The sequence below is a fragment of the Dicentrarchus labrax genome, unplaced genomic scaffold (genome assembly GCF_905237075.1).
Source record: "Dicentrarchus labrax unplaced genomic scaffold, dlabrax2021, whole genome shotgun sequence".
NCBI lineage: Eukaryota > Metazoa > Chordata > Actinopteri > Moronidae > Dicentrarchus > Dicentrarchus labrax.
This window is the reverse complement of record NW_026136703.1, coordinates 20672852-20698493: the sequence shown is the minus strand read 5'-3', so window position 1 is coordinate 20698493 and position 25642 is coordinate 20672852. Positions and strand designations below refer to the sequence as shown.

Genomic DNA, 25642 nt, shown 5'->3' with positions numbered 1-25642 from the left:
AAGTATACCACACGTAGTCAGTTCAGCGATTGACAGATAAGTCCTTGTTAAATAAACATTGGTTAACAGTGATTTATTTCAGTGTTTTGGGTCAAAAACCCCTTAAGGGTAACCAAGATGGCAACACACTTTACTGTACTGTTGCATCATGAGCTTGTACTACCGTGACTCAAACCACAACACAAGTATCGTAACAATCGAAACTTAGCAAAAAATGTCCTCTCTCTACTTTGCACAATAACACAGCTTTAACAAAACAGTCCCACGCTTAACCCATTAGTGACTCCAACCAGATCAGGACATGTCAACATATAAAAAAGGACCCTGACAGGCACACAGACCAAATTCAAAAGGGAAGGCAGCATGCAGGTCTTTGTGCATCTTCCGTATCTAAACATTGCGGGTTTGCGTGCAACCTAATGGAACAGCAAGGCCAAAAAAAAAAAAAGTTGACAGTGAAACATAACAGAGCAGCGAGATAACTTTGGGTTTTCGGTTCGCACTCAGAGCCAGACTGTCATGAGTTCGCAAGTCTGAAGCAGGAGAGAGAGAGAGAGAGAGGGTGTCAAAAAACAGAAAATAAACCTGGTGATGACAGGGAGAAGCCAAGATGATGCAAGAAAAGGGAAAGAGAGGGACAGTCAAAAGGGAACTGATACGGATTAGTCCTGCTGACCAAGGACATTAAAATTAAAATGTTTCCCGTCCTGAAAGTTTCAATTAGATTTATGAGAATGAGGCTGCATTTCTTTGGAAACAAGGAGGGAAACTTGACATGTGACATCAAATAAAAACAGCTGCAGAAGGTCTCTGACATCATTTTTGTTTGACCAAATGAGGAACAAATAAAAAAAGGTTTGCAGCAGCACACACACACGTCTAATGATGTTTGACAGTGTCTTCCAGCTACAAGGCAGCGAAGGCAGCGGTCCCAGGACAGCTTCACTGGTATTTCACTTGGAGGTAACCTGGCAAGTCACTAGTATGGCCTCAAAAAAACACCAACAACAGATTAAGACAGATTAAGTACAAATTGGCCAACACTGAACAACTTCTTCAAAACAAAAAAAAAAACGTTATGGGAGGGGAGAGAAATCATTAAAAGGGAACTTGAGTGAGAGACTTATTTAATAAACACACTGTAGACACGTTAAAAGCCGCAGAAGAGGAGGACAACAGTTTCAACAATGCCTTCCTTATTGATTAGTGATCAGCAAAACATTAAACACATTCCACTTTACTCGGCACCTCTCCATAATAATAATAATAATAATAATAATAATAATAATAAGTGGGTTTTGGCTGTTTATCATCTGCCAACCTGTGACACAAGTCTGTGTCATTACAGCAGATTAAACCAGTACCTCCATGTCCCACAGCAATGAATCACCAGTATGGAAATACGTGTTTAGAAAGGACAGTTTAGAGACGGTTTGTGACTTTTCTGGGAATCAGTCAGTGTAGTAATCACAGTGTTACCTTTCGTAAAGCTTGCACGAAGAGGCCTCTCCATTTGTGACTGTTCTCGTCACTTGAAAAGTCGTATATCTGCTGGGGCTGCATTGCTGTAGCGGCTCCTGGCGTTGCCGTGATCCGGGCTGAACTGTCAGCATCGGCCCCGGAATAGATAGTCCTTGTGGGTGGGTCAGTCCAGGGCAGGCACGGTGGTGGAAAAAAAAAAAAAAAAAAAGGAAAAAGAAAAAGTCCAACTGCCTCGCTTGCAAATACGAAGATTACACTAAACCACGCTGCAAGTCCGGCGATGAGTCGGGTTAAACAGCGAAAAACGAGCTTTAGACAGAAAAGAAAAACAAGCACATGTAGCTATAAAGTTAACTCGTTAGCTCGGAGGCTAGTGAGGCTAGCCTGCTGCTGCTGCTGTAAACACGGGACAGCGGCTAACTACAAAAAAAAAAAAAAAAAAAAAAAAGCTAACGGCTAATAACAATGTTGCTAAGTGTTATACTTGCTACTTGGCGTTTGCTAAAAAAAAAGCTTATAACAGGCACATTGAGTTCAGTATCAAGTCCCGACATGGGAGCTCAGCTGGCGGCCAGCTAACTACCGACACACGTTACGTTTTTTTTGGTTATTTTTGCTGCCTAAACACCTGTAACGTTAGCAGGCTAGCGTTAGCCGACTTGGCTAGCTGGTGCTACAGGCTGCTGCTGGCCTTGATGCGCTCCGAGTTTTATGTTGTGGCACACGACCCGTTCAGCTCCAAACGAGGCACACTTTCTCCTGCGCTGTTCACCGCACATTTAGTCATCTTTTCTGGAGCGATCGGCCGCTAAATCCAACGTGAATCCCCCAAACGGCGACCGGTCCGAGGCATGTCTCTCTCTCTCTCTCTCTCTCTCTGTGGAGCAGAGCAGCTGGAGAGCAGTCGAGGTGTTTTTTTTTTTTTTTTTTTTTTGTTTGGTTTTTTGTGGAGTCGAAGATGTTCGTACCAACTCCGCTGCCTGCCTGCCTGCCTGTCTGTCTGTCTGTCTGTCTGTCTGTCGTCTGCTGCTCTCTGCGCCGTGCGTCCGCTGTCAGGCACGCACGCTGCGTAATTTCACATTTTATTGGACAGAGAGAGAAAAAATAAAAAAAACAAGGCTGGACTTATGTGTTATTTCATATTGGAGGATCTCACACTGTCGACAGATTCATTGTTTTATTTTTTATTATTCATATAATTCTTATAAAATCCAACCTTTACTTATTCTTCCTGTAATGGTTATACAAAAAAAACCACAGTAAAAAAAGAAACTACATTTATTTGATTACACAAGTTGATGCAAATAAATCCACTTTTTTCAAGTTGGTATAAAAGCATTAATAATAAACATACATATATATGTATATATACATTAAGAACAGCTGGTTTTAACAATAGCATCTAATTGAGACATATTTTGTGCTTTGCAGTGTGTTTGTTGCTGTTATTCTGTCCCCTTGTGGACAAACTGCACAAGTGCATGAATAATGATGGAACCGCTGCAAACAACCTGTGGTACACTAGTTCCCAACCTTTCTCCTTAAGGGACACTTTTTATTTTATTAAGTAAACTGACGACCTCTAACTTAGTGGCATACATTTAATGAATATTTCATATTATATTCAAAACTGTGCAGTGAGTTTGGGTTTGAGTCATTTGGATGAATTTTGAGCATTTTTAAGGAACTGTTTATACAATCATCTGTCTGTCGCAAGAAATGCAATATGCAAATCGCATAAGATAAAGTTGTTTGATAAAGGTAAAATATGTGACACAACAGTAATACGTATAATGAAGTACTGTAGAGCTGCAGAGATCCCTTGACATACAAATATTGTTCTACAAATGTAAGAAATCATGTTTGTTTGCTACAGACCCCCCCTAAAAAACTTCACATCTTTGTGATGCCGAAATAGTCATGTAGCTTTCCTTTAAACACAATTTCCCGTCTCTATGCACCTTGAAAGTAAATTAAGTTGTGCCAAAAATCCCTACTTTTCCCTCTAATATTAAAAAGTTCCCTCAGATTAACACACCAAAGAACATGTAGGTTATGTTTAAAAGTCATATGGTACAAAACACAAACACTAACATATTTGCTTTTCAAAAATATGCATTTATGGTACAAATACTTTAACATTCATTTGTCTATAAATGTGATTTTATTCGTGCAGTACGTGAAGCCCCTGAAGCTGTAACACAGTGAAAACATTCTAGCAGAATTATATGGAATCACCGTCTACACACACATTAACAACTTATAAAGAGTGTTCTCAGTTTATAACAGTGTAAATATGACATAAGACTATATTTAGTCTTGATATGATTAAAATTGATTATTTAAGCTGTCAAATGAAGTAAGAACAACCGTTTCTCTTCATGAATTGTGCGTTCTGCAGCTATAACCCAACTTTAAAAACTAAGGATCATCTTCTTACATTTAATCATGAAATATTTTGTTTTTTGAGGACAAAAAACTCTTTTTTATTGTCAAATTAACTTTTGGGATGAACATTTTGGACTGAGACCAGCAGGCTTTACAATATTCAGACAACAGACAAACTGCTCTCATGTAGTAAAGAAAAAAAACACACAATTTCATACCAGAATTGCACTCTTTAAAATCCCTCATTTAAAATGATCAATCTCCCAAAAGTTCACATAAAAAAACAAACAGTATCTTAGTGTATTTTAACACTTGTGGCAGTAATTTAATGTTTCAAATTGATAATATTATTGAAGCTGTACCTTTTGTCCTATGCTTAACAGTTTGACCAACTCATGATACTCTTTCAATGTTGACAGGAAAATTAATGTTTACTTAAAATGTAGTCAACATATTGAGCAACCTGAAATAGCACCACTCAAGTTAAAAAACAGTCTTTAAAAGTCAAAGATATCTGACTTTCTCCACCTAAAATAAGGCTTGTAATAAAAAAAGTATCCACGATGACAGTGATGCTGAGGTAGTGACAGCTGGATACAATAATATAATTTCACTTCGCGTCTCTTTTTTTCCCTCTACAGCGTGAAGCGAGTCTCCACCTCGTCTGCGATCATTTCAGCAATGGCAAGGGAAGAGGTCGCTGCCGGCGAGGGAGCGTTTCGCACATGGAGCACCCTGCTGCCCACATCCCCGACCCCGCCGTCAAACACGAAGTCATCCACGAGGTTTCCGTCTCGGTCGAGAGCCTGAGCTCGAACTCCGGCAGGACCCCTGCAGAGGAAACAACAACCAGGGTTACAGAGTCATCATTTATCATCTTACTCTGTGCTGCTGAACTTGCCATAGACTCATTAAAAAGCACCAGTGTGTAGGATTTGGCGGCATCTAGCGGTGAAGTTGAACATTCCAACTAACTGAACACCACATGTCTGTATTTAACGAATAAGAACAGGCTGTGAAGTGTTGAGGAGAAACTACGGGTGGCTGCAAAATTCGAGAACACAAAATGCCTTTTCTAGAGCAAGTGTTTGGTTTGTTCGCTCCGGGCTACTGTAGAAACATGGCGACCTTTGGCTCATTTTAAGGTAATAAAAATACAACAATTCCTATATTCAGGTGATTATACACTAATGAAAACATACTTATGAATATTATATTCTATTTCTGACAATAGATCCTTAAATGTTACACACTGGACCTTTAAGTGCACCTAGTAATAAAAACCTGGTACGATATAATGTGCACGCATTGTTGTTCTACCTGAGCACGTCATTGGGCGAGAGTTCAGGGATGTACTTCCGCAGGATTTTAACCTGCGCACCAGTGACAACCCCTCTGTACATTTCTCCAATCCCGTACGTAATGTTCCTCAATACCAGCTTCTGAAGGCCCCTGCACAAAATAAACAAAACAGACAAAAGAGAAAATATTCATTCTCACCTATGATGCAACAATTAACACTGTAGTTGGATAGTTCCAGGAAAGTACACAGATATGTTGTACCTGAATGAGAGTGCATCTGCGAAGTCTCGTGCGTTGAAGTCGTACACTTTATAACCCTCCCTTTTGAAGGCGAGGACTGCGTTGGGGCCGAGCCAAACACTTCCATCCATCCGCGGGGTGAAGTGAACTCCGAGGAAGGGGAAACGAGGGTCGGGGACCTATACGTGTTTATATAATGAAGCAGCAACAGTGAAGAAATCTCATTGTTTTTATCACTTCTGTAATGTGTTTTTGTATTATATTGTTAAAGCACTGTAGTAGTGTTACATTACTGCGTTACAGACAAATGTAATGTGATTACAGTAATGTAGTACACCAACACTGATCAACACTCCCCTCATTTCTTAGCCACCTCTGCCTGTAAAACCAAAAGCTTGTAAACTGGATTTATACTTTAACCTTTTTTTGGAGTAACTCTACTCTTATAAGCACGATGTTATTCAATATTTTATAAATCCCCATAAGTTAAATTCTCTTTTCCACAAACCTGCTAAGTCATTGGTTTAGATTTTACGATTTCTCAAACCTGAATTTATAAAGATTTCTAGTTTTTATCTTCGGCTTAAATCCCGAAGCAGAGCAGGAGATTTTGAGGATGAAACCCTTTTCCCCAAAACTATTTTTAGCTGTCAGGGATCTGCTTGTAAATCAATCTACTGCAAGTGAGGGATTGAAACTTAAGAGGAAATCCAAACTGGTATCAACAACAGCTTCTCAAATCATTTCTACCCTGACCATCAGACATCCAGAGGCTGCAGCTTAATGATCTCATGTTACATGTTTTTTAAGGTGTGAATTCCTTTAAACTTAAACTTTAGCCACCTCTTTTCTGCCACTCGGGGCCGCCAAAGTTTGAAGCTGCAGAGCACAGCTTTAAAGAGACTGGAGATCTGTGATGAAAAACATCGTTAGCAAACTTACAGGGTAGATATTTCCCTTGACCAGATAGTGTTTCTCTGGTTTCAGGACCAAATAATCTCCTCTGAAGGGCACAATCCGTGGCTCCCGACTGCAGCCAGACATCTGTGACAGGCGGTCTGAGTACAGGCCTCCACAGGTCAGAACATAACGGCACCGCACCTCGTTACCCTGTTAAAGCAATACAACGCAAAGAGTAAAAACAACAGAAAACAATCTAAACACTGCGATGCTTTTATTCCCAAGTGTCTCACCTTTTTGTCTCTGACTGCGATTGGATATTTCATTCCTGCAAATCAATAATGAAATAGATACATATTGAGGTGGACTTTGAATACCTAAATGACTGTGTCATCATATTGATCGACAGAACCTGCTCATTACCCTCACTGCTCCCAGCTGGGCTCTCCTTCACCATGGAAATGTCATTGACCTCAGATTCAGTTACCACTGTGCCGCCTGCCTCCTCAAAGTCTTTGCCGTACTGAAGAGACACCATCCTCCAGTCCACAATGCCAGTGTAGGGCGAATCCAAGGCCATTATACCCTGCAAGGACGACACTCTATATAGGCCTTCACTGCCATATTTTTTTTATTTTCTTTATGAATAACAACAGCGTCTCTGAGACTCTCACCCTGCAGTACGGCTCTCGGTCTCGGATTCCCTTGGCGTCGACAATACTGAGATCTCGCACGTTGTTCTTCATGCCGCGCTCGTATAGAGCTTTCAGTCTGGGTATCTCCTCCTGCTCCACAGCCACGATAAGCTGCCAATGCAGAAATAAACTGATCAATATCAATATAGACACAACACAATAATCTATGGCAACTTGTGGACAGCAGTGCTTGCAAACCAGGTTTTTTTTTTTGCAGTTGCCAAGAGGTACATGGAAAGATTGTGGACTCGTTTTGAAAATGTTTAATGTTTAAATAGTTAAAGTAAAGGATAACCGGTTGAACAAATTAGCTAAAAGTCATGGATAAATAGTTGCAATAGTTAGCTAAAAGTAAGAATATAAAAGATATATCCCAAGACAATACAAATATGAAAAGATTCAAATCGGTGAGAGGAAAAATAAATCATCATACTCTTTAAACATTAGAGGGCAATGTCTATTTTTCACTTTGCTTGTTCGGTGTCAGTGGCTGTATGGAGCTGCAAAGACAACAGTTTTACTTTTACAAAGAAAAGCAAATATGCATTGTTTTGAGTATTTTATAACCTACATCAGAAATAAAAAAAGGATTCTCAAATTTGATAATGAAAATATAAGAGAATAGTTTGTGTGACAAATTGAGGAATTTTTTCAGTCATAATGTGTTTTTAATCATAAATCATAAACCCATATCATGAACTCAATGTCATGAATTGTATCAAATTGTGAGTTGAGTGTCCTGTTACATCCCTAGCTAATGTTTGGAATAGTCCAAATAATAATGGATCAATATGTTAATATAAAAAAAGAGAATAGGTATAGAATGTGTGTATTGCATGCACATTGTAATGTAATGTATTTATCTGGTTAAAACACTGAGACAGACCTTTCCACATTTCTTGTAAGGGAGTCCTTTCTTCTCGCAGTACTCGTAGGCTAAAGTGGCTCCTCGCACACACAGACGGGCCTTCAGCGACCCCGGAGTGTAGTAGATCCCACTGTGAATAACTCCACTGTTGTGCCCACTCTGGTGTACAGCTGGTGAGTTAGAAAGTGACAGAAAAATTTAAGAAAAAAGACAGAAAAGAAGGCAGCCAGCCTGCCTCTGCCTACCAGCAGCTCACTCACTCCCTCAAGCGCCTGAAACACACATTATCATCTTGATTGTTTGGTCTGTAGAAAAACCTATGTTGTGGTTTTACATTGGGTTCTGTGTTGGATTGTTTTTTAGCCAGGGGGGCTGTGAATTTCCCAAAATGTCGTACTTATTCCTCTAAGACCAGAAATGTCACTTCATGGATAACTATCTACCAAATGTTAACATGTTAAAGGCAATTACTTTAAAGACAACAAACCAAAGTTGAAAAAACACACAGAGCTCCTAAATCAGACTGGCAAGACACTGAACTTAAATTAAATCTTTTATTTTCTGTTTTAAGAAAGACATTTTCCTGCAGTTTCTTTCGGGATAACATGGCTGACAATGGGTGAACAGTGCAGGTCTTTACCCAATTCAACAGTTGTGCAGCACAATGGCAAGGTTGCAGTTCCTTAACCGTTAACACAATACCCTCCAATTAAAGCTAAAACTTGGCACTTAGCCCTCATAGTCATTGTCCTGGAGAACACAGCTCACCTTCCAAATACTCACAGACTACGCGGTGTAACTGGTTTTAATTACTGTGATACACAAAACATTTGCTTCTTTAAAACTACTTGTTGTCTTCATTCACCACAACAACAACGTTCAAACCTCAACCCACCGAGCTCTTTTTCTTTCTCCAGCAGAATGAAGCTGAGCGACGGGTGTCGCAGAAGGAGCTCCCTGGCTGTGGCCAGACCCACGATGCCGCCTCCAACCACGGCCACATCATATGTGCTGAAATACAGACAACAGGGGAGGTTAGAGAGAGAGAGCAAAGTTAAGATGCTTACGGGCTACCAAACAAACCAAAAGTTTGCAAAAGGTAGAAAGCAAAGCAGATTTAGGTCAGTGGTTCAATGTCCAACTGTATGACTGTATGTATGAGCAGCCAACAGACCTTTGAACTCATCCAGGAGGGAAACATGATACAAGTGTTTTAGTTCAGTGGTTTTCAAACTGGGGTCTCCCTTGAGAACAGAACCCCCTTTGAGTGGGTTGTCGGGCGTCCTCAGTAAAAGGAGAAACAGAATAATACATTTTTTGGAAGTTGAAACGACAAGAAAGGAAACAGGGTTGGCCGTTTTTAATAATTGTAATTTATAGTGAAGCCAGTTTGATCAATAATTGACATGAAGGCTTTTATTACCTTCAAACCTAAATATAAAAAAAACACTTCTCAAATGGGAGGTATGTTGTCTAATGTGCATCTATTGTGGGAGTCCTCACAAACATGGATAAGTTTGTTGTAGTTTACAGGCTATTTGTATATCCTCCGTCACAAAACAAGTAAACATAAATACTACAGACTACTATGTAGTGGGTGGGCTCACAATGTAAGCAGCAGTTCCAGGATATCAAACTTGTCCAACAACCTCCACAGGATTTTACATAATGAAACATTTACACAGACATGGAAGAACACAATGTTCAAGCCTGGGAGAACATTTAAAAATCCTGTTCCCTCATGAACGCACAGGACACTCGAAACAGTAAACATCTTGTTTTTGTTTACAAAAATTAGAACCAGACAAAGTGCTGGAAAACTCAACAGGGGGAGGAACCAATAAACCCCAAACAGAGAAAAAATGTTTACGAGCATTATATTCCTATCTGCGTCTATAGAGGGTCCCTGTTTAGGAGCACCTAAAAGAAGCATGTGCTAAAAGTGTTAATATAATTAAGAGAAACGTTGCTTCAAGGGTTTTGATCCTTAGCAATCAGAGACGTAGAACAGGACTATTTGAACTTGTAAAAACTTGTACAGCTGTTCTTGTTTAAACCTGAAGAACATTTAATCTGTCAACCAACCTGAGATTAAATTTAATGGGTTGCTGGTCTCAAAACAAAGTGAAGAAGTTACCCAATTGTTCTGAATCAATAACTTGAAGTTACAACATCTCTATATCACAGTTTACTTAAAGCAGGCTGAGGGACGGGCTGAGTAACAGTCTGTAGGTCTAATATGAAACACATGCTGCTGTCTTGCCTTCCTAAAGATGCAGCTGACTGACAGAGAAAATATTTGTCTTTTTTGAAGGACTAAATGTGCTCTGACAAATAAAAGTTTAAAAAGGCATGCACATGTGGATGTAGCATGCTTGGTTGGGGAGGCACAGTGCAGACATACATGTTTTGTGTGTATAAACAATGTGTTGTGCAGACATTATGCAATCTGCTTCTTGGTGCACGAAATGTCCTTAGCAGAAACTGGGGTCAATTAAAAAGTAAAAGGTATTCAGAGGAGGTGCCCGAGTCTTCCCCCTTTGTCTGTCCTGTGAGTTTTAAAGCAGAGAAACAAGAATTCACTGAACACCAATGTCAGTCTCACCTGTGCAGCTGCCTGGTTGTAATGTCCTTTAGCAGTTTGGGTTTAACTGCCCCAACAGCCTTAAAAGAGCCACCACTGAGTGTCCGGATCATTATCACAGCGTCTAACAGCCCCTCACAGTCTCTTCTTCATTGTACAACCACCACAAACACGTTTCCCTGAGCTGTTGCTCTTGTGTTTTGTCGCTCCTGTTGCCTCCGGTGTGCTAACCTCCGCATCCTGCTTTCCCTGTGAAGACGTAGCCACGCCCTCCCCTCCGCGACGTTCCGACGTTCAGCCAATGAGAGGGCACGTCCCCCCCCGTACGTCACTAGGTCAAAGGGTAGAGCTAATGGCCGCGTCCCAAATGTAAACAGTCGGATGAGGTGAGGAAACTGTCCTGTGTCGCAGTCGTTTATTTAAAGTGTCTGAAACGGTTTGTTCAGTTTAATTAGTTTTAATTTGTTGTTGTTGTTGTTGTTGTTGTTGTTGTTGTTCAGATAATATGAAGCTGTTATCGAGGGCGGTGCAGGCGGCGCTGAGTCCGAGGGAGTGGAGCCGCAGACACTTCTGGGGCTGGCTCAATGCTGTCTTCAACAAGTGAGACAACATATTACCTGGAATAGATTAAGGACATGCATGTGCGAGCTGGTAGCTGCACAGAAATACCTGTAGATGATCTATGAGCTGACAAAGCTCTCGACACACATAAACACACACATAACCTTATAAACCTGGTCACCTGACCTATTTCTGCTACCTTGTGGGTATTGTATGTTTATATTTTTATAAATATTATGTTTTTGTTGAAGCAGCTTTTTTACAAAGGCCTTGATTCAAAAGGACTTTAAGTATCAACATTTAAAGTATTAGGTCACCTTTCACCAAACCACTACCAAATCATATACTATATTATCAGATAATTATTACTATAACGTCACTGTTAATGTGCCATAATGTATATATTAAGGTTATTTGTCGTTTTACAGCACAGTGTTGCACAATGAGATGTAAGTTGTAGCCCCTTCATGCTACAAACACATAAACCTATATACAAATATTTAAATAAAACAATATATACAGTTATTTATATACATGTGTATCTGTACATGTATAACGGCAGCAACAAGACAGTGTTGATAATATGTTCGGCATCTTAACATGAAACACTTGACAGCAGAAACAATATTTCATGATAAAATAACTTGAACTTGAAAATAAAAAACAAATACCTCAGTATTGACAATTCTGTGACATTCAGGTTATATTAAAATATTTTGATTATAAAGTATAATTCCATATGATATCATCTCATATTCACAATATTGATATCTTGTCCAGCTCTTTGTTGCTCTCACAAATCACAAATAGGACTAAAATTAACCATTATTTATTATGTAATTTAAAGTTATTAACACTTTAGTCTATAAATTGTTCAAAAATATGAACAATCCCCATCACAAGATATCAGAATCTAATGCACCCTGTGGTCTTTTTATTTTTATATTACCAAAATATTCCCAAAAAACTTTTGTCAACTTTTTAAAGTAACAATGAGCAAATATTGTGTTTTATTTGATAAATAACCAAATAAACAAACAGTGGCAGATTTCCTCAGGTTCAAACAACTGGCCTGGTGGGCAGGTTGCCATTTGAACTTTATCTATTGTAACCCTTTTGACTCTTCTCATTTGCCCTTTCACTACCAACCAAACATGACGTATATCACGTCACACGTGAGCAACGTGTACCGTACTTTGAGCGTTTTTGTTGATCTTCACTCAGGGTGGACTATGAAAGGATCAAAGCTGTTGGTCCGGACCGAGCTGCAGCAGAGTGGCTGCTGAGATGTGGTGCCAAAGTGAGGTTTCAAGGTTTCGAGCGCTGGCATAACGACTACAACGCACTGCCAACTGGACCTCTGGGCAGATACAAGATCCAGGGGATTGACGCCACCGAATCCTGCATCATGTACAGAGGGTTTGACCACCTGGGTCAGTGTTACACTGCTTTAAAATATTACCTTCTTGTCCTTGTGAATTGTCCCACTCTTATTTCCATTTCCCTCCATATGGTCATGGATGTTCTCCCTTAAATAGATTTAACACAATTTAAACTCTTTATAAAGTTACCTACTGCAGCTTTAACTTGATAATATTCCATAATTAAGATCCTGTTGGTCAACAAAATATATAAATAGTATATTTCTTTGTTTATAATATATTTATGTACAGTAAAACTATTGAGGAGACTGACTTTTCTCTCTCTAAATTTCAGCCTGTTAACACACACAGTTTATAGGCTTATAGTAACATTAACATTAACATTAGCATTTCAGTGTAACATGTCAATGTTACCATTCTATGTTACAGGTTAATTTAAATGTACAGCTGGTAAATCCAACAAATCCTCATTAATTTTAATGACTGAGTATAATTTGACACATTTTAAGATACTAGTGTCGCTATAATAGAGTTACCTGAGTTTCTATAAGATACCAATACATACAGTCCAAGCTTATTAAATGTTGTCTAAATACAAACATCTGTAAAATTGTCAAAATGTTGATTATGAAAACAATTTGACAAAAGAATAAGTAAACAAGAATATCAATCAGACCAGACGTTGATGCCAGCTTCTTCTGATATTCTGTGTTACAGACATATTTTAGTAAATCAGTACCAAAAAAAATATATTAAAAAAAATAATAATGAAGTTCCAATATCCAGGTGAAAGGTCATAATGAACTGTCTGACCTGTTGGTGGCGCGAGAATAAAAGTCAGGAGCTCACCAGTGTCTTTAGGTTTCATCCTCTGGCAATCCCTCCAATAGTTGTCAACATATTTCACGCTGAACTTAAGTGTTAGATTAAAATATTAATGAGCTGATTAAAAGCCCGTCTAATCAAACATTAAAGCCATGTTCAGAAAGTGTAAATTTTGCATCGAGCATGTTAACATGAGCTTGACCTAGAACGTTGACCTGAAAGTGATTCCTCTCGGTGTTAACAAGAAAGGAAAGGTGACGGTGAAAGTGCACCTCTCCCAGACTGATTATCAAAAAGTGACGCAAGCGAGCGGGATGTTTTACACCGAGCTGGCACACGGATGGTGTGGTCTGACCCCGCTGGCTGCTGCTCTCCGAACTGTGTCCACACAGATGTATTTTGGTGTAAAGTCCTTCTCCGCTTATGTAAATATAATCGGTTAACAGTGTGCTGTGTTTTTTTTCTAGACGGTTTGAAATATTTGGAGGAAATAAAGTTCAAGAAGTGTATCTACATTGAGGACACCTGCCTGGAGAAGTTGAGCTCAATAGAGAACCTACAGGAGACTATGTACATGATGGAGGTGGTGTCGTGCGGGAATGTGACCGATAAAGGCATCATCGCCCTGCACAAACTCAGGTGAGTGTTTGTTTTTATATGTTTTTATAAATAAATCTGTTTAAATGACACTGATTTGTCCTTTTAATGTATTAATTCCACACAGGAATCTGGAGTATCTGTTTCTCAGTGATCTTCCTGGAATCAAAGACAGAAATACGACAGTTGACAGACTGCAGACGGCACTTCCCCGTCTGGACGTAGTGCTGGATCTGGACTGATGGAGAAAACACTTCCTGTTTTAAGATTGTAAAATAAGGACGCCTTTTTCGAAGGTTTTCAAAGTAAAAGACTCGATCTTGAAGGAGGACAGACTGCAGCATGAGGGGCTGTGATCGTTCGACATGTAGATCCTTCAGTTAAAACTTTAAGTGTATTTACATGTGAATCATTACGTTTTTGTTAAATGAGAGAGGGAGAACAGCAGCAGCGTATTCGCTCCTGTGCTTTTGTACCGGGATGTACTTTATCCAGTAAATCTTGAGATTGTCTTGTGTTGCACATAGAAAATGTCATGCATTGACTTCACACTGACCTTGTTAATAGGAATCACAGTACAGGAGATGTTTTATTTAATGGAGGTAATATGTTTGAAGTATTGTTGGTGTTTTGTGGAGAGAAAGAGAGAGAAGAAACTTCAGTTTTAACTCTGTTTACAAATTAACCAGGATGAATGCTGCAGTTTCCTGACAGATTTTCATCCTTGTCACTAAATCCAAACATCCAAAAAGGGTGAAATTTAAAATAAGTGCAATTAGGTTAGCAGTTTATAATCAGACAGCCTTTCTAACGAGTCCCTTCAGGATGTCGCAGGATTTTTGGGGGATTGTTGCAACTTAAAATGCCTGATTTTAAATGCAATTAAATTAGGGGAGAAAGTGAAAATTGCAAAAATAGTTGCATTTATATTTTTTTTGTATAATTCATTAAAAATATCAAAGGTAACTCGTCCCAGAGTTTGGAGGATTCTGAGTAACCAAAAAGGCTCAGGATTATGAGGGTAGATGTGAGACCTTTGTGTCACACATGTTCTCATGATCTGCATCTTCACAACCAGAAACAAGGAAGTGGGTTTGGTAACATATGGCTCAACATTTCAAAACTACAATGATTGGTCAAATTTTGTGGAAAAGAAGAAAGAGAAAGAGAAGAAGGAAGAGAGAACAGCAGCAAGGTCTGACTTCATGGGAAATTATTCACGTTCAAGCTTTAAAGAAACACTCCAGCAAAGAGAAGCATTAAAGCACTTTATATTGTTGATACCAGTTTTTCTTTATGGAATGAACTATTCAGTAGTTTATTATAACATTTAAAAGCTATTAAAGATTGCTCTACATGTCAGTACACAGAGAAAATAATTTATGAAATGCTGAGGACATCAAGGATTCAAGAGTTTAAATCATTTCTCTTTAGGTTAATTTGGCAATTCTACAATATCTGAGGACAGATAGATGGCTGTGAACATCCTTAGCACCAAAGTTGTGTAAGTGAGTACAATGTGGTATTGTGAATGCTATATGCTAATAAATGTGGGAATGTTTACAACTGTATTCACTCCTCAAGTCAATAAATATTTTCAGAAATGATCATGAGTCGTTATACGTGACGAAAAATAAAGTTTGTGTCCTACATTATAACTTATTCCAGACAATTAAACAACAGAAAACTCTAACAAAAACATGTCACTCTTACAGAGTCCGTTGTTATATATAAAAAAAATACATTTGGCAAACCAGGCAAGGCAGTACGTTGTAGTTTTACCTCAGTCTACTCTATGAGCAGAGCAGCACATCGCTCCTTGTCTTTACACATCTATACAAAATACAACAAAATCAGCTTGAAACGTAGGCAACATACATGAACCAACATGTTTGAGTCCACATGTTGGGAAATAGTGCATAGACTGACATCAACATCAAGAGACACCCGACACCCAACGTCATGAACAAAAACTTTAAAAAGTGTTTGAATTCCTCTTGAATGAGTTAAACACCAAGGTGCTACCAGACTTCATTTCCTGAGTTTTTGTTGAGTTTTTTTTCTCTCCAGAAAATGCTGCTTTTTTGACGGTGTTTAATTCAGCTTTTGAGTTTAGATGTTCGGTAGGTGATAGTTGAACTTGCGCAGGTTGTTGTAGTACCTCTTGTTGTCCACAGCTGGAAAGATGCTGCTGCCGGTCAGCTGTGGCAAATACTGGATGGAGAAAGGATAAAGTTTCAGGGACAATTTTGAGAGCAATAAAAGTACCTTTACATGGATTCCATTATCTGATATGTTAGTGTTTTGAAAGCGCTGCTTTTAGGTGTAAAATCCAACTATAGGGGTGCTGAGGGCCCTAAAATCTGGCATAATGAAAATTATTAGTTTATAAAAAGTTTTTAAACTTATAATGACGTTCTCCTTTTTAACTAGGATTAATGTTGACACTCATATTTGTGGCAGGAAAGAGGGTTTGCCTTATTCTTTTTTTATCAGTTTAATCCACTAAAAAGTTTTAAAATGAGTGTAAAATGTTGTTCATAACTATTGAATAGGTCATAAATTATTCTGGCCATTCAAATTAGTGCATAAACAAGCATTTACTATGACATCATTATATACAGACATTATCTTAGCACCCACAACTCTGACTGACTAATCTGCCAGGTTGAGTACGGATTGCACACATTTTAAATACACGACATTCCCAACAACCTCAACCCTTTTTATTTAATTTTGTTGGATTCATCACCACCATACAGTGTGCTGGAGTCCTTGGGTGGGACAATATTGAATTAAATGTATCAATATTTGTATTAGTAGCAGCCATTTTGACATGAAATACTACTGCTACTTACCCCTGGAGGAAGGTGTTTGCGAGGTAAACGCGTCCTCTTGTTGCCGGAGCGGTCCTGCTCTCGTGAGGTGCTCTCGCTCTTTTCCCGCAGGCTGTCGAAGTACGGATGTTGGAGGAGCTGCTCGCAGGTCAGCCGCTCGGACGGGTCCATTCTCAGACAACCCTAAACCATCAAAACCATCAACATGAAATGGGAGTCAGTGAAGGTCACAGCCAGACAGCCACCAGGAGATCTAGTTTTTATTTGAGTGGCAGCTCTCAGGAACATTTTGTGGAAAGTCTGATTATGGCCAGAATTAGAGTTAGAATACAAATTCTGATTAGAAGTAATTTAAAGATCTTTGCCTTGAAGCAGGATTTTTAATGACCTTTTTTTAAAATACATATATCAGACAGTAAAAGAAATGCATGCATATTTCACAGGATTAAAATACAAACTTTAATGTACAAAACCTGTGTACTCGGTTAGAAATGTATTCAGATTTTGGCTGTATGTCACAGATTATAAGATTACAATCTCTTTGTTTTAAGATGACATTATTACCTTCATGAGACTCAGAGCTTGATGTGAGAGATTTGGATATTTCTGCTCCAACGGCTCCTGAAGAAAGAAAAAAAAAACAACAAAGACTCAGTATGTTTTTGACTTTTCATTATTGAACCTTTGTGTGCTGAGTGAAGGCTATAGGACGTAGATGAAATCTTGTGTGACGCAGGCAGATGGAGCACATGTGGACGGACTGTGTGGTGTGTCTCACCATCTCTTGTGGCTCCGGGATGGAAACTCCACAGAAGAACTGGTTGTTGCTGAAGACCTGCTGGTGTCGAGGGATCAGATCTCCTGTAGAGCACAAGAAAGATGAAGATAACAGACAATGAATGTATTTTAAATGTTTTTTTTAATTAAAGTTCATAGATATTTTACAGTTTCATCCAAACATTTCAAAACCCCTCCCATAACCAAGAATTTCCTGACAGCAGAAAGATGTTTTTCTTGCTTTTTTGATGTTTTATTCTAACATATTAAAAAAAAACTCTTATAAACACATAAGCTCAAGTATCCAGAATAAAAAAAACTATGTCTATGATAATCTATGATAGGAATCTCCTGATAATAATGACATATTTAATGTTTCTGTGAATATTTGCTAATTGATGCACAATTTCCTGTTTTATATTTTGTGATTAATGTATGTTAATTGTATATAAATCTATAATAATAAAGCCCTGCTCCCTGTTTCAAAGCTTTGTATTTATTTTTAATATTTAATCCATCTCTACCCAGCAGCTGGTAGATCTCACCAAGAGTCTTCCGGATCAGGTAAAGCTGGTCCATGTCAGACTTCCCGGGCCACAGAGGGATCCCCGACAGCAGCTCAGCGAACACACAACCAATTGCCCACACATCCACCGGAGGGCCGTACTGAGTGTCTCCCACCAGCAGCTCAGGGGCCCGGTACCAACGAGTTGCTACGTAGTCTGTGTAGTAGTCACATGGACCAGCTGATGGCACAAAAACACAGAAACATAAGTGAGTGTTACAGTAAGAAAACGTGTATAGATGTCATCTACCAAATACGTCAGTGTATTCGCCGTATTTTTTTCCCGATCACAAGTATCAATCAGTATTTGTTCAGTAATATAGATACTTTAAGTGTCCATGATGTTTTAAATCAATGGCTCCCAAAGACACCTTGTATAACGGTATATAACTATGAGTTATAAGCAGCAATTTTCCCTTCACAGATTGTTAGATTTTAATATTTTTTCTGGCTTGAAGAGGTAAAAATCACTATTTCTTTTTACTATAATTACTATAAATTGGAAAAGACATTGATTAAGTGCTGCTTTAGTACCAATACTTTAAACCTTCCTTTCAGTAAAACCTGAAACACACAGCATTTAATGACTGAAGCCTTAAAATACAAAGTCCAGTGAATGCAACATGTCCACCAGGTGGTGCTGTCAGATATGTATCAGCTGTTGATAAAGTCTAAAAACTTACTGAGAATCCTGGCAAACCCAAAGTCACAGAGTTTGATGACTTGGTGTTTGGTGATGAGAATATTTTCCGGCTTGACGTCTCGGTGAATGCACTGCAGGAACAGAAACAGTCCAATTAAATCCCTGTTTTTCAATACTGTCTTCAGATGCTTGTGGTTGTGACATGCTGAAAATAAAGTGTGTGAATGAGTGAGAAACAGTAAAAGGAGAGAGAGAGGGAGAGAGTGCTTTCTGGATTTCATGCCGCCCTGTTAAATAGGGGCCTTGTAGCATTTGTTGTGTCTAGGTGATACATTAACTGCTGGTCAGCCAAGGGGAAGGAATTCTTGTTAAAAAAAAAAGAGCCATAAAGTAGTCGGCCTGATGGGAGCTGGAGGAGGGAGGAGACCAGAGGAATTCAAAAACAAGCTGAAGGGGACGGTTTGACAACTGGAAAAATATTCCACATTAGGAGACTTACGTTTTGTTTGTGACAGAAGTTTACAGCTTGAAGAGTCTGCCAGGTTATACTCTTCACAAGGTGCTCGGGAACGCTGCACGACAGGAAAGAAATCAAAAAGATTAATTAAATTAAGCAGTTAACTGGAAAAGAGAAGTTAATCTATTTCAATTTGAGGTCAAAGATTCAGTATTAATGTTGGAAAAAGCAGCTGGACAAAGAAAAAAAAAACATTATTTTTGTTCCAACCAGACTATTTGTGTATTAACACACGTCTGGAGGAGATCTTAAAGTAAAAGCCACAAATGTCAGCCTCATGGTGACGCTAGAGGAAAAAACCATCAGATCAACAAAGTCAGAGAGATTCATCCTCTGGGAACCATGAATGTATGTACAAAATTACATTTTCAAAACATCCAACCATTTAAGTCTGGACTAACAGACGGACAGTGGCATCCCTGGATCCACGCTGCTACTTGTTTGGGTTTGAGGGATCAGGAATGAAAAATGATTGAATATAAATCTAAAGAAGCCTGAAAGGAAACTAATATCTCCTCCTTTCTTGGTCTACTATTGCTGTCATCTCTAGTTTCTCCTCAGTCCTGCTCTGTTTTTCAGACACCTCTTTCCCCCTCAGACAGCTGTGAAGGACAGTGAGCCGTCCTGCCGCTTCCAATGTGCGCCCCGGATGTTCAACACTGAGGCTTTTGTTGGTTCAGGGACCATCATCTATCAGTGTTGCCGGGGAAATGGCTAAATCGAGCCTTGTGACTGGCAATTAATAACAATCCCCCCCCCCACCGGCCTCGCCACTTTGTTTTCTCTTCTTTTGAACCGCCTGTGTTCAGGAGGCTACAGGCCAGGACCAGAAGGGGAAAGCCAGACAGCGAAAACACTCCGTATAAAATGTGGCCGAGCCTAAAGAGTCCCGACAGCTCCCCCCGCCAGCAAAGCATTCTGGGAGAGCATCACTGTAAACATTCCACAGTGAGCAGGTCAGCTTCCTGGGAGACGAGCGTTGTGCCCGTCGCAGCTGGACAAAGCGCAGAGTACGGTGTGGTATACGTGTAATGTAGAGATAATAGAAAGTACACAGCGCTTTGTTTAATCCAGAGCCACCGTACTCAGATTTATGCTCTCATTACCTCAGTGTGACAGAGCTATATGAGTACAGTACACTGAGCTGTGTGTTCATTTCATATAATTCAGAAATAAAGTCCTTAAGTAGATATATATTGGTTTTATTGCACACCTTTATAAAGTCTTTATTATATCGCTGCCTGGGATGGACACATAAGGCTGTATTTGGTGCATAAAGCCTTAAAGTTTATTTGATTAATTTTGTATTTTGTGTTTGTTGTTGTACTTTATGTCTTTGTGTTTTTGTTTTTTAGTGAATATTCGGACACGTGTGTATTTGCAGGTTGTTTAATGGCTGAATAAAACAAACAATATTTGAGATAAGGCAAAAATGTGTAAAATCAAAACTACTTTTACACTTTTGGAAACAGCAGATGACCAAAACAAATCTCACCAGCATCTAGTAGCTGTTCCAGAGCTTTCGATTGTATCACATGATCTTCAGCAGATTCAACTTTAAAAGTCTTTAAATTCTCATAAAAATTGATATTTTAATGTCCGTCTAACTGGACAAATGGCCTCCGCTGATGGCGATCAATTGAGCGACAGGCTGAGTCAGTCGTACTTTAGTTACTCATACGGAAGCTTTATGCAACAGGTTCATTTAAGTGTCTACAGCAAAGTACAGACCAGGTATATTTTAATGTAACTGGCCACTGATTGTTTGCAGCACTAGTTAGCTTGATTTGGAGCCATGCTAAACCCTATTTACAAGTGTCAGTGATATTAATATTTTTGTTAATGCAAATATTGATCTGTTTCTGCATCTAAAAAAACTTTCTTTTAGTTGTTGCATAAGTGCCTGAAAGTGCTTGACTGCAAGTTGTTAGGTGATTTCAACTCTTAGATTCATATGGAATATTGGTTGTTATTGTTTATTCTTTAAGTTGTGTGTTTCATGGTGCATCTCTGTAGCTCAGTGAGTTAAAGCATATAAACATGTGGATGGATGGATTTGTATTTTATTTTGTTAAAACTTCCATTAATAGCCTTTTATTTGCTTCAATCACTGAACCTATATATGGGACAGGGAAGATGGGAAATACTGTTTATTTAAACCATTATAAATATCACTTCATTTGCTCATTTGATGCTTTGGTGCTCACACTGTCTGTAAAATTAAAATGATTGAATTGTGGAGAATCTAACAGACTAATGATCCATATTGACAAGTGTAAACATTTGTATTTGTGTACACGGTCTAAGTAGCTCAGAACTCAAGTGGGCAACACGTGGGTTTTATAAAGGGGACCCTGCTTTGACTTTAAGTTTTACAGTATGTCATTTAACTATCTATCAAAGTGCACACACTGCTTTGCTTTCAGTAAACAGTCTAGAGACACACCCACCCTCTAGGATGGCGGTCCAGCTCGTTGAGGACCGTGTGGTCGCAGTACTCGAACACGAGGTGAAGCTTCCGTTTGCGTCGGAACACCTCGATCAGATTCACCAGATTGGCGTGTTTCAGTTGCTGTGCGGACACAAAACACACAAAAAAAAACGTCTTAGCACACACATACACACACACACACACACACACACACACACACACACACACACACACACACACACACACACACACACACACACACACACACACACACACACACACACAGAGAGAGAGAACTGTTTGTACATCTAGAAAAACATCCACACAAAACACAGTTAAAACTAAGCAGAGAACTGTATCATCTGTGGTTTGCTCTTATCAAACAAAACTGTTAACAGATGGTAATAAACATGCTGTTGCCCCTGACAACCTGTCCCCATCCTTGTCCCATTCATGAGCTCCTGGTGTCCAGCAGGCCACTAACACTCCCACCCACCGCATGACTAATTAAACCACAAACAATTGTACCAGTGCATCTTTGATAATTACTGTGCAACATAAAGCAAACAGGCAACACAATTAAAAGGAAATCTTTGCTCTCTATCAGCCAGGCAACACTTTAGTGCTTTAAGATTAATTCATTAACAAGAATATTTTTCTTGCATCCAGAATCCAAAACAGCTGAAACCAGAGTAGTGATTTTATCCTGGTGCCAAAGTCTTTTCACTCAAAGGATGTTTCTTATGTGCTGTTATTAAATTTACCCATTCTGATTTAAGGACTTAGGCCAGCACTGACACTGCAGGACTTTTCCTTCGTTTGATTACAACCCTCTGAACCTCTTTTGAACGCGGCTCCTTTGAATGAGAGTTTCGCTGCGCAGCAGCTACAAAAATGCTTCCCTTCTGTCTGCAGAAGTAATTGCACAGTGTCCCTCCTGCTGGCTGCACAACAGAGGAGGAAGATTAGAACACGTATTTCACGCCACTAAAAACAGGATTTGAATCACTGGATTTTTGTTTGACTGTGTGTCATTACGTAATATTTCCAGAGTAGAATTACATTATAATATAAGTATGAGAGCAGACTCGACTCTGAGTAAAGAGAGAGTAAATTTTATTTACATGTAAAGGTGTCGTTGAAAGGTTAAAGGTTAACTTCTGTAGGTAATACAGACATAATGTGATTCAGTAATAGAGCATATTGCTATTATGGCTGATATTTGGATTAGTTGTTTGCATGAACTCAAAGTTTCATAAGAATTTAGTGTAGAGTGCAGGAAAAGAAAAATAAAGTTAGTCATAATAAAATAAAGTAAGATTTTGTGATAAAATGTCAACATTTTGACCTAAATTAAGAAATAAAAAGTTTTTATCTTATAATTTTGACTTGTAAATCCAATTTTAGACTTCTTTTCTCACAATTTTTAATTAACAAGCCACATTTTGACAAACTAAATCAGACTTTTCCCTCTCATAGTTTTGATTTAATAAGGGAAAATTAACTAATTTGGACTTTTTAGTTCATAATATTGACTCAACAAGCCACATTGTGATGTATTAAATCATAATCTCCATACTATTTCATAATGTTGACTTTTTCCTCTCATAATTTCATTTTAATAAGCTCAAATTTAACCTACTATCTTATTATTTTGACATTTTTCTCTTATAATTAAGATTCAGAAGGACAAAATAATTTTACTTACTATTACTACTAGTTTTGTTGTATTATCTCAAAATTTTGACTTAATAAGTAAAAACTCTGTCTTTTTATCTCATAATTGTGCCATAGGATTAGCATTTAAAAGCTATTTACATTAACATTTCCCTGGCAGAAATAGGCTTCCATAAGGACTTTAATGGTCAAGGTTAATAAAGTGCTGTTACCTTGAGCATCCTGATCTCCCTCAGTGCAATCTTTTTGATGATGGGATCGTCCTCTGACTCCACAAACTTCTTGATGGCCACTATCTGCCCAGTGTCTTTGTTTCTGCACTTGAAGACGACGCCATAGGAGCCCTCTCCGATCTTTCCAATCTTCTCGTACTTCTCCATCCTCAGGCTGCACCAGCAGACATCCAGAAGTTAAAAACACTTTTCCAGGGAGGGTCCCAGGAGGCGGGACTGTCTCTGCGGAGGAGACACAGGAGGGGTCCTCAGCAGGGACAAACACACAGGGAGAGGAAGAGTAATTTGACCACCTGGTGCTTTTATGAACAGTTCACTCAATTAAAGCTGGAATAAATTCAATTTAAGGATCAAAGCTGGGTCAGAACTGTGTGATATGTGGGCTGGGTCTTTAATGGAAGAGACACAACAATGCTTTTCTAAAACATAAAACAGATTTTGGTTTATTTTGGTGGCTTTTCATGTTGTGATATCAGACATTTTGATTGACCTCTGCATCACTAACAAGAGAGCCAATGGCACAGAAATGTGTCATGCATAATTATCTGAATATATATAGAAAAGCACATTAAAGAATTTACATGCAGTGATAATTATGATGATTAAAATAATAAATAATAAAGTATGCTCAGATTGTGTTTTAACCTCTTGGATATGGGGGGTCAGAATGTTAAAATAACCTCTTTAAACTGCCTGCAAAAGATAGATTTAATTGCTTAGAGGCAACATTACACCTGTCTCCCAACAGTTAGATTGCGTAACGACAACATTTGCAATGCAAAGTATATTAAGTCATTTCCCTGAGGGGAGAGAGAGCGAAAACAGATAACAGAGTAAACAGCCAAGGGAATAAAATCAAAGTGCTGCACTTATAAACAGACAAACGAGGAAAACATTACATAATAACACAAACTGAGAATGAACAGCTGAGGATGCATGTTTATAACTCACATTAGAGGCTTTTTACGCGGTGCAGCAGCAGTTAATATAACCCTGCAAGTTGCCCCATGGAAGCAGCTGATCGCAAAAGTAAACACGTTTCAGTATTTCTATAAGGAATTCAATCATTTTAAAAAGACTTCTGGTTCAGGTCCGAACTTACTTTGAGTGAAAATGTGATGAGGTGAGAAATGTTCAGTCAGCTGAGGAGCTGAAGCTTCTTCCAAACGCGACACAAGCTGGAGGATCGCAGCTCAACTGTCCCTGCAGAGGACCGACGAGTCGGTTTTTAAAGCGTCAAGTCAGAGAGTGTAAATCTAGACATCCGGTTACACCCTTCAAAATAAAACACACGCGTCACTTCCTTTAGTTTCTATGTTTTGAGGGCAATAACAACAGAGACTTTTATTGCTCTTTTAATTGAGCTCCTGATTTTATATCAAATGGTTTTGTTGCAGTGAAGAAATCAGATCTTGTACTGAAGTAAAAGTAACAACATACAGTGTAGAAATACTAAATACTATGATCTTGATTGTATGTCATATTCTTGTTTATAATTTTGCCTTAATAAACCCAAACTGGACTCAGTATCAAATAATTCTGAATAAAACAGTAATAAGGACTGAAGTACAACAGCTACTGGTAATATAAATAGTAATGTGTATTTACATATACACCAGCCGCCAGACTTCTAACCAGAACCAGCCGTCAGTGTCACATTACTCCTGTTCTCGCATCCCTTCATTGGCTTCCTGTAAAATTCAGAATCAACTATAAGATCTTACTGATTACACATAAGGCACTTCATGACCTCGTCCCCAGTTACATTACAGATCTTCTTGTTCCTCTTTCCACTCCTCGGCCACTTTACTCATCTCTGTGTCAAAAAGGTGCTATGAAGATAAAGCTTTACTTACTTAGTTAACTCCAAACCTGATATTAAACTTTAGGCACAAGTATGGTCAAATGTTTTTTTCCTCGCTGCTTTTAATTTAAAAATGTAAAGTTTAAAATCATGTGTTTACAGTTGTGTTATGCTTGTTGATAGAATAAGCAGTTGCAGATGCCTTCCCAAACTATGTAACTGCTGGCATAACAAAGGAAAAGAGGTGACAAAAAGGAGGTAATAAAATCAAAACTTAATATAAATAGACTAACCTTTTGATCTATTTTTTGTGAATCAGCAAATCCTTCCTCTG

General features: G+C 38.7%; 4 protein-coding genes across 7 annotated transcripts in view; 1 reads left to right on the top strand and 3 right to left on the bottom strand.

Moving 5' to 3' along the window:
- The window catches only part of sos2 (son of sevenless homolog 2 (Drosophila)), a 35281-nt gene extending 32759 nt beyond the window's left edge, over window positions 1-2522 (bottom strand). Inside the window, exon 1 of the mRNA XM_051396009.1 lies at window positions 1480-2522. Coding sequence (XP_051251969.1) covers window positions 1480-1563 — 84 coding nt within the window. The 5' untranslated portion in view covers window positions 1564-2522. The remainder of the gene's footprint in view (window positions 1-1479) is intronic.
- Window positions 2523-3579: 1057 nt separating this feature from the next.
- Window positions 3580-10716, bottom strand: l2hgdh (L-2-hydroxyglutarate dehydrogenase). Its single transcript, XM_051396046.1, has 10 exons — window positions 10481-10716; window positions 8771-8886; window positions 7894-8045; window positions 6987-7118; window positions 6736-6898; window positions 6606-6640; window positions 6355-6522; window positions 5434-5591; window positions 5191-5322; window positions 3580-4701 (listed from the first exon to the last, which is right to left on the bottom strand). Exons 1-10 carry the CDS (start codon window positions 10570-10572, stop codon window positions 4506-4508), a joined length of 1344 nt encoding a protein of 447 aa, XP_051252006.1. The 5' UTR covers window positions 10573-10716; the 3' UTR covers window positions 3580-4505.
- A 69-nt stretch (window positions 10717-10785) lies between these two features.
- On the top strand, window positions 10786-15431 carry dmac2l (distal membrane arm assembly component 2 like). The gene is made up of 5 exons (XM_051396070.1): window positions 10786-10845; window positions 10960-11059; window positions 12245-12453; window positions 13695-13866; window positions 13952-15431. Exons 2-5 carry the CDS (start codon window positions 10965-10967, stop codon window positions 14064-14066), a joined length of 591 nt encoding a protein of 196 aa, XP_051252030.1. The 5' UTR covers window positions 10786-10845; window positions 10960-10964; the 3' UTR covers window positions 14067-15431.
- On the bottom strand, window positions 15079-24742 carry cdkl1 (cyclin-dependent kinase-like 1 (CDC2-related kinase)). Of its 4 annotated transcripts, none has more exons than XM_051396055.1 (11): window positions 24607-24720; window positions 24456-24521; window positions 23484-23751; window positions 21614-21735; window positions 19146-19218; window positions 18687-18777; window positions 17984-18184; window positions 17440-17522; window positions 17226-17282; window positions 16683-16844; window positions 15079-16038 (listed from the first exon to the last, which is right to left on the bottom strand). In XM_051396055.1, the coding sequence occupies exons 3-11, from the start codon at window positions 23649-23651 to the stop codon at window positions 15937-15939; spliced, it is 1059 nt and encodes a 352-aa protein (XP_051252015.1). In that variant the 5' UTR covers window positions 23652-23751; window positions 24456-24521; window positions 24607-24720; the 3' UTR covers window positions 15079-15936. The 4 variants fall into 4 exon arrangements, with proteins under 4 accessions (XP_051252015.1, XP_051252016.1, XP_051252013.1 ...); XM_051396056.1 differs by having other exon boundaries at window positions 23484-23726; XM_051396053.1 differs by lacking the exon at window positions 24456-24521 and having other exon boundaries at window positions 23484-23726; window positions 24607-24742.
- Window positions 24743-25642: the final 900 nt, after the last annotated feature.

What these genes read in the sequence shown, in the direction of transcription:
- l2hgdh (XM_051396046.1), bottom strand. Translation starts at nt 10,572, where the DNA reads ATGATCCGGACACTCAGTGGTGGCTCTTTTAAGGCTGTTGGGGCAGTT. An exon ending in CTTACAAGAAATGTGGAAAG is followed by an intron (nt 7,119 to 7,893) that starts GTCTGTCTCAGT and finishes CTGCATTGGCAG; the next exon opens with CTTATCGTGGCTGTGGAGCA. An exon ending in TCGCCCAATGACGTGCTCAG is followed by an intron (nt 4,702 to 5,190) that starts GTAGAACAACAA and finishes TTTCCTCTGCAG; the next exon opens with GGGTCCTGCCGGAGTTCGAG.
- dmac2l (XM_051396070.1), top strand. Translation starts at nt 10,965, where the DNA reads ATGAAGCTGTTATCGAGGGCGGTGCAGGCGGCGCTGAGTCCGAGGGAG. An exon ending in CTCAATGCTGTCTTCAACAA is followed by an intron (nt 11,060 to 12,244) that starts GTGAGACAACAT and finishes ATCTTCACTCAG; the next exon opens with GGTGGACTATGAAAGGATCA. An exon ending in ATCGCCCTGCACAAACTCAG is followed by an intron (nt 13,867 to 13,951) that starts GTGAGTGTTTGT and finishes AATTCCACACAG; the next exon opens with GAATCTGGAGTATCTGTTTC.
- cdkl1 (XM_051396053.1), bottom strand. Translation starts at nt 23,651, where the DNA reads ATGGAGAAGTACGAGAAGATTGGAAAGATCGGAGAGGGCTCCTATGGC. An exon ending in TCCCGGAGCCACAAGAGATG is followed by an intron (nt 17,283 to 17,439) that starts GTGAGACACACC and finishes TTCTTTCTTCAG; the next exon opens with GAGCCGTTGGAGCAGAAATA. An exon ending in AAGCTCTGAGTCTCATGAAG is followed by an intron (nt 16,845 to 17,225) that starts GTAATAATGTCA and finishes TTGATGGTTTAG; the next exon opens with GGTTGTCTGAGAATGGACCC.